The sequence below is a fragment of the Pterocles gutturalis genome, unplaced genomic scaffold, assembly GCF_000699245.1.
Source record: "Pterocles gutturalis isolate BGI_N339 unplaced genomic scaffold, ASM69924v1 scaffold11699, whole genome shotgun sequence".
Lineage (NCBI taxonomy): Eukaryota > Metazoa > Chordata > Aves > Pterocliformes > Pteroclidae > Pterocles > Pterocles gutturalis.
This window is the reverse complement of record NW_010133302.1, coordinates 7,727-21,116: the sequence shown is the minus strand read 5'-3', so window position 1 is coordinate 21,116 and position 13,390 is coordinate 7,727. Positions and strand designations below refer to the sequence as shown.

The 13,390-nt window shown below is 39.3% G+C and overlaps 1 protein-coding gene across 1 annotated transcript in view; it reads right to left on the bottom strand.

Annotated features, from left to right (window-relative positions):
• GRM5 (glutamate receptor, metabotropic 5) overlaps positions 1-13,171 on the bottom strand; it is a gene marked incomplete at its 5' end in the record, with an annotated part of 42,174 nt that extends 29,003 nt beyond the window's left edge. Inside the window, 3 exons of the mRNA XM_010081183.1 lie at positions 4,565-4,691; positions 7,405-7,573; positions 12,906-13,171. Coding sequence (XP_010079485.1) covers positions 4,565-4,691; positions 7,405-7,573; positions 12,906-13,171 — 562 coding nt within the window. The remainder of the gene's footprint in view (positions 1-4,564; positions 4,692-7,404; positions 7,574-12,905) is intronic.
• Positions 13,172-13,390: the final 219 nt, after the last annotated feature.

Genomic DNA, 13,390 nt, shown 5'->3' with positions numbered 1-13,390 from the left:
TTGTTTCCCCTGTTCTGGTGGGACCTTTCGTAGTTGCTACAATAGCAAAGCATGTAGAGGTGACCGTGTGCTGGTTTAGCTGCTGCAGTTCCCTGGCTGGCACATTTACTGAAGCCATCAGTGAATGCAGGTTTGCATAGTCAATGCATGTAGCTGAGGACTGCGTATGTGTTTATTCTGCCACCTCTTCAGGTCAGGAGCTGGGATCAGTCACATCTTAAACTGTGAAAGCTGGGGCATCTGTAGCTCAAGAGCCCAAGTCCCTAGTAATTCAAATATACTGATTTAGCTGCACATTGCAGTAAAAGGCAAGGCCATGAATCTTCAAATAATACATCAAAGTTACTCTGTGACCACATGGGTAATGATTCCTTAATTACACAAATGTGCAGAATGACTGGAACAGCTGATGAATTGCAGCAATAATCTATCCTTATGTTAGCTCTAATGTTTTGATTTAAGTTTTACCAAAAAATGCTGTCTCTGTGTGTTGTAAATGTTTTGTTCTAATATGTTGTGCTCAGCAAACTTTCCATAATGTAAGGCACAATTACAAGTGGATCCTTCTGGCTTTCTTGGGAAGTTCCCCTTCGTCCAGCCCAAGAGCTGTTCGTTGAGCTCAGCATTCTTGAATCAGCTCACTTGAACCTGAAGCACTGTGTGGCTTGTGCTGGAGGCTTGGGGTGTAAATGGGCTTGAAGCTAAAGTCCACACCTTACTTGGAACATGCAATTGAGGGGAGGCCATGTCCTCAAAGTCACTTGAGTTTCTTGAAGAACAAAAAGCCTTTCTCATCAAACTACTGAAAAATTCATTGCATCGAAGTTTGGTCCTCACTGTTAAGAATTTTCCTTTATTTGTTTCTAAACATGCCTGAAATCTATTTCTCTTCCCTCCAGTGCAAGTATAATGCAAAAAAGGATTTTGAGGAATAGTGGAGGTGTTGACATATACTTCTGGAATTAAACCCATGAGCTTTTCTTGCTCTAATTGAGTATTCGTCTCAGTCACAGTGGCCGTACTAATGTGTGAAGTGGTGCTGTAATGCATGGATGTCGCTAACACAATGCATGGGGAAGAAGAGGAGTTACAGTGGGTTGGAAAGCACATCTTGATACGAAAACAAGAGGAAGAAAATTACTTGGGGTGCATGTTGGGGTGGTACAGATAAATTTGGAGACAAGGAGGAGAATTACTATTTTTTTTGTCCAAGGAGTAGCCTGGTCCCTGAGGAATGTTGTATGCACAAGCAATGATACTGAAATTTGTGATGAAATAAAATATAGGCAGCTAAATATTCCCTTTCTTACCTCAAAGTCACTTCTAGATGGAGATATTTTCCAGTAAATGATTTAATTGAGATAAATTCTTCCTCCCAGTTGTCTTTCCCACTACCTTTGGACTTCCTGTACCTTTCTGCACTTTAGATCTCAAAGGTCTTTTTCTTTTCTGAGAATAATTGAATTTTCCTACATGTATTGCATCCCTTTGCCTTCTCCTCTCCTGCATCTGAATTCTGATATTCCGCAGGTGGCTTTAAAAAAGCATTAATCTCTCTTCCTTCCTGTGAACATCATCCCTGCCATCACACATTTTATGTAGTCAAGTTTGTGGCACAAAACTGATACTAGTCATTGAACATAAGAAAGATGGAGCGATGTTTTGTTGTGTGAGCCAATAAAAGATTCCAAAAATGTTTTTATCCAAGTTCAGATCTCTGGCAAACAGTGAGGTAAAGCTCCACGCTGAAAGCCTTCTCAGGCGTGTGGCTGATACCTTTACATAACTCTCATCTGAGGATGATCATCCAAGGAAGACTTATTCCAATGAGCTTTTCATATGTGCAGCCTTGTGGAGCTGACATTACCTGAGACATGGCTTTATCAAGCAGCAAAGAAACAGACTGCTGCAGTATCTGATGTAGGGACATTTCAAGGAGATTGGTGTATGCTTTATAAAACTGAAAGGAAATTTCCTTGCCAGAATACAGAATACATCTCCCTCTCTTTACTTTTAGTTCACATCTATTACTAAGTCTTACACTGTAAACAAGAATGAGAGGCAGTGTCTTTAAGAGCTGCAAAAATTGGAACTATAAAAATTAAAACTATATAGAACTATTAAAAATACAGCTCAAGATATTATATGGATAAGATGGGAATAGACTTTTAAAAATGTGTTTTTGATACAAAGCTAAATAAGGCAAGATCTGGACATCAGGTGAATAGTAAATGAGGTGGGGACTACACAGCTGTGAAGCTACGGTGATGGGTGTCTTGTTACCAGGAGTGCATATTGTGTCAGCTGTGCTCTCAGAGGCCAAGAGGGGATTCAGTTTCCAAATAGTGCCTGCTGAATTTGTGCTTGGCTGAGGAACAAGTGTTAGGTCTCCTGAGGAGCATTGCTTGGCACTGACGTTGAGGGGTTGTTTTGTGTGCATATCAGCCTTGGTCCCTATAAAGGCATAAAATGTGTGCCTAAAGCCAGATGAAAGGACCTTGGTCCCTATAAAGGCATAAAATGTGTGTCTAAAGCCGGATGAAAGGATTGCAAAATGTAGCAGCTCATGTAATACACAAAGCAGTTGGCTTGACTAAAGACAACTACTTTCCTTTAAAATGACCAGAGCTGGGTGGAAAATCATTGACTCATCCTTTAAAATGACCAGAGCTGGGTGGAAAACCATTGATTCAACCCACAAGAGCTTTTGAGGTGCCACCCCCACCTCCTCTTCCATCCTGAGGACAAATTAAGATCTTCAGAGGGTAAATCCTCCCACAAGCCCAGATTGTCAGAGGGTAAATCCTCCCACAAGCCCAGACCAATGCCTTCCCTGAGGCACGGCAATGCCCCGGGACCATTGCCGGGGAGCCAGACCAAAGCACAGAGCCCGAAGGCCATCCTGGTGACTGTTTGCCCACTTTGCTTATGTACGGTGCTTACGGGCTTATTGCCCAAATTTCACCACGTCAAAGGGAAGTCGCATCGTTGCTGTTTCAGAAGCGGGTTCTCTGTCAGTCCAATGAGGCACTTGGAGCAAGTTCCCTCCTAACTGGTAGCAGCATCTTTCCAGCTGGTCAGCAATGTTCTGTCACACCTCCGACAAGACCCTCAGTGGTTGAAGAGTTGACCATTGGGACCAGTAGACCTTCATAAACTGACCAGCCTGGTGCAGTGGCCTGGCCCCTGCAATGTGAGCTTTGGAGGCTCCTGGATGGTTCAGCTGGGATGTGAATCTGAGCTTGTATGGCATCCTCAGGACTCTGCTCTGGAGGAATGGGATACATGGGACAGGGTCTCTTTCCCTTTCTTTTTCTCCTGACACAAGAAAGCTCTCCATGAGGTGAGAGGGTTTTGCTGGATGACTGCTGAGGGCACAGGGAGGCAGGGCTGGGGGAGTGGGGACAGACAAGGACTTGGAAATCCATTTTATTGCCGTTTCCATTGTATTGCTGTTTCCATTTTCAGAGTTAAAAGTTTTTTTTCTCAGGGAAAGTTTCACATTTGACATTTTCTAAAAAAATACCCCATCAGTTTAATAGCTAAATGATGTTTTTGCCATAATTAGGCAACCTAGCTCATATATTACAGCAATACAACATTACTTACCAGGCAAGGATTAACTTTTTATATATTAATCTGTATACAGGCCAAGCCTTGCCCAACACTCTTCCACTTATATGAATTTATCCAGCAGACTGTTTTTCCTTTGGTCTTCCCTCTCTCCCACCTCAGTCATTTCTTACCTCATCCATAGCAATTATACGTAAACCAAGTCTGTGAGCTCTTCAGGAAAAAATCTGTCACTTCTGCCCTTGTCTAAGCAGAGCCTGGCATAATACGAACCCTGAACAGCATTTTGAAGTGGTGTGTGCTATGAACATTTGAATACTTGAATTCTGTTTATTAGTCATAAAGAGGAGAGGCTGTGGGTTACAAGTGCTGGAGTAATTTGCCTCTAAAGCAGCTGAATTGATATTCTGCAAGATCATAGAGATCCACGCCATGGCAGGGAGAATATGAACCCTGTATTCTAGCAGCCTCTCTGATGAAAAAAGGACCATTGCAAACCTAAGTCTCTTTGAAGCATTCATGCTTTTAGCAGCAGTAACTATGACAACTAATTCATAACTTTCCAGATTGAAAAAGAAAGTACTGCATGACTCTATCTACTTGGGAGGAAAATAAAACTGTCTAATGTTTGACCTCACTTGACAATTTCTCTGACAAGGACTTAATTTTTCTACTTGTTTAGAGAAGGACAAGATCTGCACTGCCAGTTAGATGTTAGGACAGGGCTGAATACAAAATGAGGGCTATTTTTTTTTTTAATTTCTAGATCTAGTAACTCAGGTCTTTAGAAAGCACCTGAATTACACCAATAATTCCTGGATCAGGTTTAGGTGAGATAACAAATACCAGCCTCAGTTAAAATTTCAGATTTCTCCTTGGATTCAATCTGACTGAAACAGTCCTCAAACTCACTTGTATCTGGCATTTGTTTCTTCAGCTCAGCAGATGAACATTTTCATCGAGAACATAGGTACAGCCACAATTCATTTACCTGTGAGGTCGTCGTTGGGCCAGGAGCCAAGCTGGCAGGCTTTGCATGTGTATTCATCAAATACATATTCATTCTCTTTACAAGGAGTGCAGGTCCAACAGCAACTCACTTCTCCTTTACGTATCACCTGAGAAAAAAATTAACATTTGGTTTAGTAGCATAAATGTACATTCATGATGCCCCAGTTGCTATTTTACTTTTTTTTCTTTATATAGAGGGTTTTATTTTTATTTTATTTTAAAGGGAGCTCTTTCTCGTAGTATGTTGGCTTATACAAAACACGACCCAAGTTCTCAGTTCTCCTGTCGTGTATGAAAGAATCCATCAACCCCATGGAAGTGTAAGTGGAGGGACAGATCAACAATAAGATAGTTTTTCCCCTCTTAAAATTAGCAAAGCTCAAAATTTTGTAGATGACAATATAACTACAGAAGCTAGTGTGTGATACTCAAGGCTTATAATTCACTCCATTGTGATCCATACAGGGAATCGTGTCAACAGCGTTGTTTCCCTAAGGGTTCATTACCCAAAGATTTGGGTGCTTAGTTTTCATCCATTTTTGAGTGATTTTTTAAAACTGATTTTTTCCAGACATTAAACTGAACATGCCTTTTACAGAATTATTTAATTACTGCATTTCTAATTAACATTTAAGAGTGAGAATGTTATCTTTATCCATTTTAACATCTGACCTGATTTCTCATTTTATCATTTACTGCCAAATGTTATTGTACGCACATATGATTGAGATGCAGATTTTTCAAGATCCTTATTTATCATCTCTAGGCACTGAAAACATCTGTGCTTCTTGTCAATGCGTCTTTCTTTTGAAATAAAGTATTGCCAGTCTCTCTGCTCTTCCCAAACAATTTAGAAATAAATACTCCCAATTATAGTGTAGATAGTAGATTGACTTATGTATCTTTTGCAATGATGAATTTGGAAGGTGGCTTCAAAACCAAATGTCTTTACTGTAATTTTAATAAATGAAATGCAAAGGATATAATCAAAAAGAGCTGGATTGCTCTCTGCAATGCTGCAGTGAAAAAAGTGTAAATTATATCTTTTTCATCAGCAATATGGGGACTTGAAAACTTCAATTTTTGGTTTTATTTATAAAATTGTAGAGTATGAAAAGAAAAAAAGCTACACCTGAATAGCTAAACTGGCAGAAGGGCCGTGGGAGTATAAGTGATTTGCTCTGCAAGTGTTGAGACTAGAGCTACTCGCAAAACACAATATCTCTTCTCCAGAAGAATTCACATCTTGGGATTTCTTTCATATTTAACTAGAATGAAAAGCTGAATAAGTGACAAAATTTCCTGTGTCTGGGGAAATCAATTCTTAGAAAGCTTATACTAATTTTTAGACACATATTTTGGTAAAATTGAACCTGATGCATTATAAAAATCCATAATTTTGCAATATATAAGATACTGAAGAAAATGAAATGTCAAAATAAAAATCAGTTATTATCTGTTTGCCTATCTCTAGCCTCTCACATACATGACTTTGTGGCTGGAGCAGGCTAACATCTGACCCCTGTTTAGTTGCAGTGGGAGTAAATCCTCCCACCTTCCTTTATGTGTCTGTGGAAGGTATATTCTCATCTGAACCAGTTGTCCAGGCTGGGTACCTTTTACCAGCAGTGAAAAGAAAGAAGTGTTTCTACACAAGACTCGTCTTAACTGTTTTTGAAGCCAAGGTGAGGATGAGATGACTCCTGATCTGGAATAATATATTTCCATTGACCATAAAGAAAGTCCAGAAATCTGACAGAATTGTATATGGCTGCTCTGAAGATGTATACATTTGGTCTGATGAAACTCTCTTACTGAGTCTGTCAAACACCAGTTAGTTAATGAAACAAGGTGGTCGTGCCCTGAAACTCTGGAAAACTCAGGCTGAAGAGATTCACTCTGTGTTGCAGAGCATGTTCATCCTCTCATCAGTCCTCGCTGTAGCTGCTTCCCAGTTTTGCAGGCATGCCATCCTATCCCAGCTGGACCCAGGACACTGCTTCCCAGTTTTGCAGACATGCCGTGTTAACAGAGGAGAAAAGTGATCCAGTTTCCAGTGAAACATGTCAAATTACAGATGCTTTTTTTCAGTCTGAGCCACTCTATTATCCATGCCCATCCCCACAGTCCGCTGGCTTTTCTAGAGATGACTGCAAGGTAAGGTAAGGACTTTCAGTATTTTAACTGCTCTGCAGCAAGTGTCATAAGATGCTCAAGGATAATAGAGTGAAATTAATATATGACATATTCATCTACCCTTCTTACTTACTACAACATGTAAAAGGAGGAAGAAAAAATCAAAAACAAAGAAGCAATACATGAGGTATGATTAAAGAAAAAAAGCTACTTACATTTCCTGAAGTTCTAAGTAGCAGTAGTTATTGATACTCTCTGCTGAGACTTAAGGTCTGAGTAATAATGTTCCAGCTGAAGTGCCTATGTCTAGCACTGAATTTGTAGCAATTATTATTTATAATTTACCTGCAATGGTACTGACAAGTCCCAGTCGGTGATTTACACTCCACTGAATCAGATGCTGTAAAAATATGTGGCAACCTGCCCGCCCCCAATTCTTATTCTAAAACATTTGGAACACAAGTATAAAAAAAGTCCGCAGTTCACAAATATAGGAGTACAAGAAAATAGTGACTTACAAAAAGAGCGAGATGACTATGATAAGCATAAGAACAAAATACATAAGACTGTAGATTTTAATTAAGTTGTGAGATACTGTCTCCATGTCAGACTCAGGAAAAACTTGCTTTCAAATTTCAAGGCTATGCATTCTATACAACTGAAGTAAATGGAGAAAATATTTACCTTTATCTGGCCTTTTTCGCAGGGTTCACTGCACACAGATCTGATGATATTATTTTTCTCCGACCATATTTCGTCATCATCCATTTTGAGCTCACCATTGTCCCAGCTGCCAACATTGATATAATCAAAGTAGTCCTTTCCCATTTTCTTAAAATTCATTATTTCATATCTTTGGAAACACAAAAGGGATACGTAGTTGAGTTGAAGAAAACATCATGAAACGTTTCAAATTAAAGGAACATCATGCAGTCAAAAGCAAGCCTGTTGAAATAGAGAAGGCAAAATTTCAAGCATTATGCTTTCCCTTTAGTCACTCCCAATAATTTTTGTGATGTTGTAATCATTCTTTTCCTTTGCATTTTGATTTGTTTTCTTCTATCACAATGAAAGTTCTTTGAACACTTTGGGGTTACAGGACTGAGCTTCTGAGGATGACTGTATTTATTTAAGGAAAAGAAGGAAACGGGCCAGACAGGATTCATCCTGTCTAACTTTCAGCACTGAAGCTAGGGAACCTTAGCTGTCCTGGGCTTCCTCCACAGCAGATGGAGATAAATCTAAACCTATAATGGCAATTCCCAATGCCAAATGCTCCTCACTGTCCACAGGTCGTTAATTGTCTCCTGAGAGAGGAAACCTGAAGACAGCTAAGCTCTGAAGGTGAGGTAGAAGCAATCTAGGCCTGCGGGATCAAAAGAAACTTCCCATGCTCTAAGACTGTGAGATGCAATTGGTGTGGCACCCAGGGAGGAATCAGGCATCATTCTTCAGGTACAGACTCCAGGACTTTGGGACTTGCTGGAGGCTTCAAGAAGATCTTATCAAGAGGCACCTTGTAGTCCAGGCATTTGAGGACTGAAGACTTGCTTGTCTGTTGTTTTTTTTTTTTTTTCTTTCCTTTTTCTTCTATAGCATTGCAGTGGCAAACGCTATTCTCTCCTATTACAACCCCCTATATTTTTATATAATTCCTCAGTGATCCCAACACACTTAATTCCTTGTTCAGTATGGTACAGAAGAGAAAGAGCATTCATGCCTCAGTCCTAGGCTGCTTTTGGGCCACATCACCTCGCTATCTGGGAACAGAAATATTAAGAGCAGAGCTAGAGCTGATCAGAGTTTTCAGGTTCATGTTCCTCTTCCTCCCACTTTATTTTAGCTCCCACAAAATCTTACAGAAATTCTGTGGACCAGCGTAGGACCCACTAGCCTCACACCAGCATACTGAGCACCAGGCCACCTTTCTGTCTTATCAACCAGTTCTTTTAGCAGTTACCTATAAGGCACGCTTGGAAAACTGGGCAACTCCTGAAGTGATGATGTCATGCTTTTCTTCACCTTCTCTTTAGTGGATTTTGCAGTATCTAACTAAGCAACATTGAAATCCACTGATGAAAAACAAGCAAATTATATAGACTGAGTAGATTAACACAATCATATGTTTAGAAAACCTGCCTGGTTGATAAATGAGGAGACAAAGTTTTCCTGGCAGCAGACACAAGATTGGTCCCCAAGGCAAAGCATATGAACAGGGCTGGATTACGAGTTATATTGTCAGAGTGCAATTTGTGAAGTCTGATGTACAGACAAGGAAAAGAACCAGTTTATTAAATGGGACAACATCTTAACTAATATACCAAAGTATCTCTCTTAAGTTAAGAGGAAACACTTTTGAAACTGACAAACTGTAGCCATACTATATCTAACATCAATATTTTTCCCATGCTGACATAAAAAAAATACAGTAAAATTATTCTATGACATTCTCCATCCATGGATCTCAGGATGCTTCGCATCAGGCAACAAAGTCTAACTGTGACAGTGGGGCAACTGGCAGGGATTTGATGCCAAAAACACACACAGGTCAAGGTCAGGACTGCAAGTAACCTGGGAAAGAAAATGAAAGTGATGCCTAACTGAATGGGCAATGTGATATTACACATATCATATGATTCTTGAGTCTTTCCAAAAGAAGAACAATTGAGCAATAACATAGCTAGGAAGAAAAATTTATGGTACTCCTGGATTTTGGAATATTTCACTTTCTATACTGTATAAAGTAGGAAGTGTCCACAGCTTTGAGAATGATCTGGTCAAAGTTGGAGATGTGAATGCCAGACTGACACAAATTAATTGAATCCAGATAATACACACACAAACCAAATAAATAGTTATAAACCAAGTTTTTTTTACCTGAGATGCACAGGCATAGTAACAGTCTGTTCAAGGATTAAACAGACTAACCAAAAAGTTAGCCCAGAAGCCACTGTGGAGTCTTTGTTCAGCATTGTCAGGACATTGTAACACTCCTGTGAGTATTGCTTTGTTAAAGCTGTCAGTTCAGAGTTTCAGGGGCAGATGAACGAAAACACTGCCAATGGCTTAACAGGCCACAGGACCTAAAACAATTATCCCTCCAGTATGCAGTTCCATGCATACATCCCAAGGGAATACTGGAAAGAAAACTAGCAAATTAAATAAACTATTGTCTCAGTATGTTGTGTCTCTCTTCCCTGTGGAGAACAGCATCGGTGGACTAATAGTAATAGCCAGACTCAGTAAGTCCATTGCTATAGTGGAGGTTCATGAGTCACTGGTTCCCTGGAGCTTCCTTGAGAAACCACAGGGACAGTTTGTCACTTTAAGACAGGAGAGATCAGATGGTGCAATAGCACATTTCCAGCAGTGCCCTAATCACACTGCAAAGCACTTGTTTCAAAACAGAAGTGCCATGAAGTTGCTGAGAATTTGTATTCCATTGTTAGCACAGTCCAAACATCAGCATCTTGTTTTTCTTGACTTTTTTTCCCTTCTCAATTTCTTTTTTTGGAATTTTGATAGAATTTACAGATAGAAATCATGGCTGTTCCTTCCATACTCATTTGTTTTTTTCTGTGTCTTCTGTCTCCTAAAACAAGCCCTCCACTAGACTGTCTATCTGCTTAAAGCTCAACATACATATAAAGGACTTTGGAATAGGTCCAGGATTCAAAGCATCTTGTGGGATTAATGATCTGTTGTATAATATCAAAACGCTTTTGCTATACATCAAAATCCTGAGCTATCTAGGTCAGAAAGGCTTTTTATGTTCTGATTTCCTGCTTAACACCACCACCACGGTACAGCTGTGAGGATTTAATTTTCCATTTTACAAAGTGAAGATGCAGCTATCGACGCAAGTGAACAGAAGAGATGAGTTGTTCCAGTATGACTGCACATCTCCCAGCTGTTGCAGATAGTGTTTGACAGTCCTCCAAAAACTGCAAACTACTCAAAACCTGGGCGTTAGGGATGGAGCTTCCTATAAAGCCTTCTTAATAATGAAAAAGTAGATTTTGACACAATGTTGGCTAATTTAAACACATAGAATGGATTTAATGATATGACTATAGTAGGAAAAAAGGAAACAAAGAAGTATGTTTCAAAAGTAAACAAACTCTGGGACCATTTTGTCACCACACACAGTCTATCAGTTAGAGTAGTCAGAGCACTGCTGTATCTCACACAAATCCAGTGAGGCTGGACTTTCTTAAACTTGTGTTACCCTGAGATGCACAATTAACGTGGTGTCTCCGTACTCTTCAGCGAAACACTAATGTCCTACTGAAACTGAGCAAATGACTGCACATGATACAATTCCTTTGTTATCTTTTTAGAACTGAATTTAAAAATACCCAAGATATTCAACTAAATTCCTTGCAACAAATGGAATTAAATCATTGTTGTTAAACATGCCAACATTAGGAAAAGGTAAAGTTAAAGGTCTCTTTGCAATGTTTAGATATTGCCATTGGTGTTGTCATCACTACATATCATTTATTTGTGGCAGGCCACATATCTTTTATTTTCAACAGCTTTCAGTCTTTCTGCAAGAAATGAGTGAAACAGATAGGAATAAGGTAGGACGCAGTCCACTGCATCGGAGCACCACTAAAACCAAATGGAAATCCTTTAGGAGAAGTCTGGGACAAGTCTCTTTTAAGGAATTTGGTCAGAAAAATCCAGACTAAGCACTTTTCTTCAGAATTTGGATATTTGTAAAAATAGAAATGTTTCGCAGAATACAGCCTTGCTCACCAAAACAGTGCTGAAACTAAATTTCCATCTGAAATTTTCCTGGGTTTCTGACAGCTTTTGTCTGAGTTCTCCTACCAGCTCGCAGTGTACTTCCTTAGAGTGTGCGTCTGAAGAGTTTGAAAATTTCTGTTTCCTGAGACACAAACACACTGTTTTGTAGGTGGATGTCCTCTCTTTTCAGGATAATACTGACTTTACAGTTTTTCAAATAAAATGACCAAAAAAAAAAAAAAAACATTGTGAAATTGTAGAAATTTTTGTAAATGTCAGAATATTAACCTTTTCCTACCCATCTCTACTCGGAAGTTTATGCTTTCCTTTCAGTTCACATTAGGGGGAGAAGACAAAATATAAATGAGTGTACAAGATGAGCAATTTTCCCTCTAGTCATCTGTTCATATGATGCCATCACGAAGATGTTTAAAAACTTACTAATAACGTAGACAGAAAGGGATGCCTCAATCAAATTGGAGCAAAAGCAGTGAATGAGGCAGGAATCTACCCACTGAAATATAGAGAAAAATATTTTGAATGCTATCACACCTGCTGTTCATCTTCTGAAAGTTCAGTAGGCAGAAACCCAGAAAAAAAAACCTCATTACTCTTTTTAATGTGCATTTGTATGGATACCACATATATGTCACAAAAAAACCCAAACTTGTCTTATAATTCAAAGACCCATGTGTATACATGTAAGTTATCAGCAAAAGAAGGTTTGTTTAAATTAATTTTTGCTTATAGCAGTACAGTACGAATTACTAACGTGGTCTGTTATGCAAGAGGAAAGACCTTATTTGGCAGATATGGAAGCAAAGCAGACTTTTAATAAATGTGATGGAAAAAAAATTCCAGACAAATCAGAGCAATATTTTTGATATTGTTTTACATTTCTTAATAAAAGGATTATGTCTGCTGTGTTTGCTTATTGCTCAATCAAACACAGACATTTAAACACCCAAAGAGAGAGGGAGCAATGCTTTGGTGCCATCATGGTCTGTGAACATAAAGTTGAAGGTCCAATGGTTTGTAGTGAGAAGTAATCACAGAATCACAGAATGGTTTGGGTTGGAAGGGACCTTAAAGATCATCTAGTTCCAGCCCCTTGTCGTGGGCAGGGACACCTTCCACTAGACCAGGTTGCTCAAAGCCTCATCCAGCCTGGCTTTGAACACTTTCAGGTGAAATTGCAAATACATGCAGGAAGATTGTATGCCTGAAAGTTCATGTCTTTAACCTTAAATATCATAAAAATTGCACATTAAAAAAAAAAAAGAAAAAGAGTTGTTTTGGAAAAATAAGCACAGGAAGTCAGGAAACATGAAAATAAAAGTTTGAGATCTTAGCTCTGATGTCAAGTCTGCATGCATCTACTATGCACAGTTAACATATCTGGTATTAAACAGTTTGACAAATGTCAACGCTACCTTCCTGGTGAGTCTCCATTCTCATCAAACAAGATCATGTCCCCAGAGACCCCAGTAAAGTTTGTCTTCATGAGGGATTCCAGGAGCTTCCGACCATCTATGGGCTTCATGGCATCGCAGAGGCCCACGTAGCCTGGGCACAGCGAAAGCTGCATGTTGTGGAGGCCGTACGCCATGGAGTATATTGCATTGATTACAAAGCCCATCTTGGAGTCCTGCACGTGCTGTGTCCTCAGAGTCATCTGGCCTGACGGGGAACATTGGAAAGAGGGTGGTTAGTGCATGGGCCTGAAATATGGTCAGCTCTTCAGACATCTGTTCATGAGTTGGTCATTAATGATGGAGAAAGTCTCTTTAAGTGTCATAAAAATCACATAGCAGATGCTTTTACACACTGATCATGTTAAAAAAAAAAAAAAAAAGGAATGAAAGAAGAGGTTCCCTTTAAACATTCTACTCTCCAGCTGATGCCTTTCTGTGTGCAA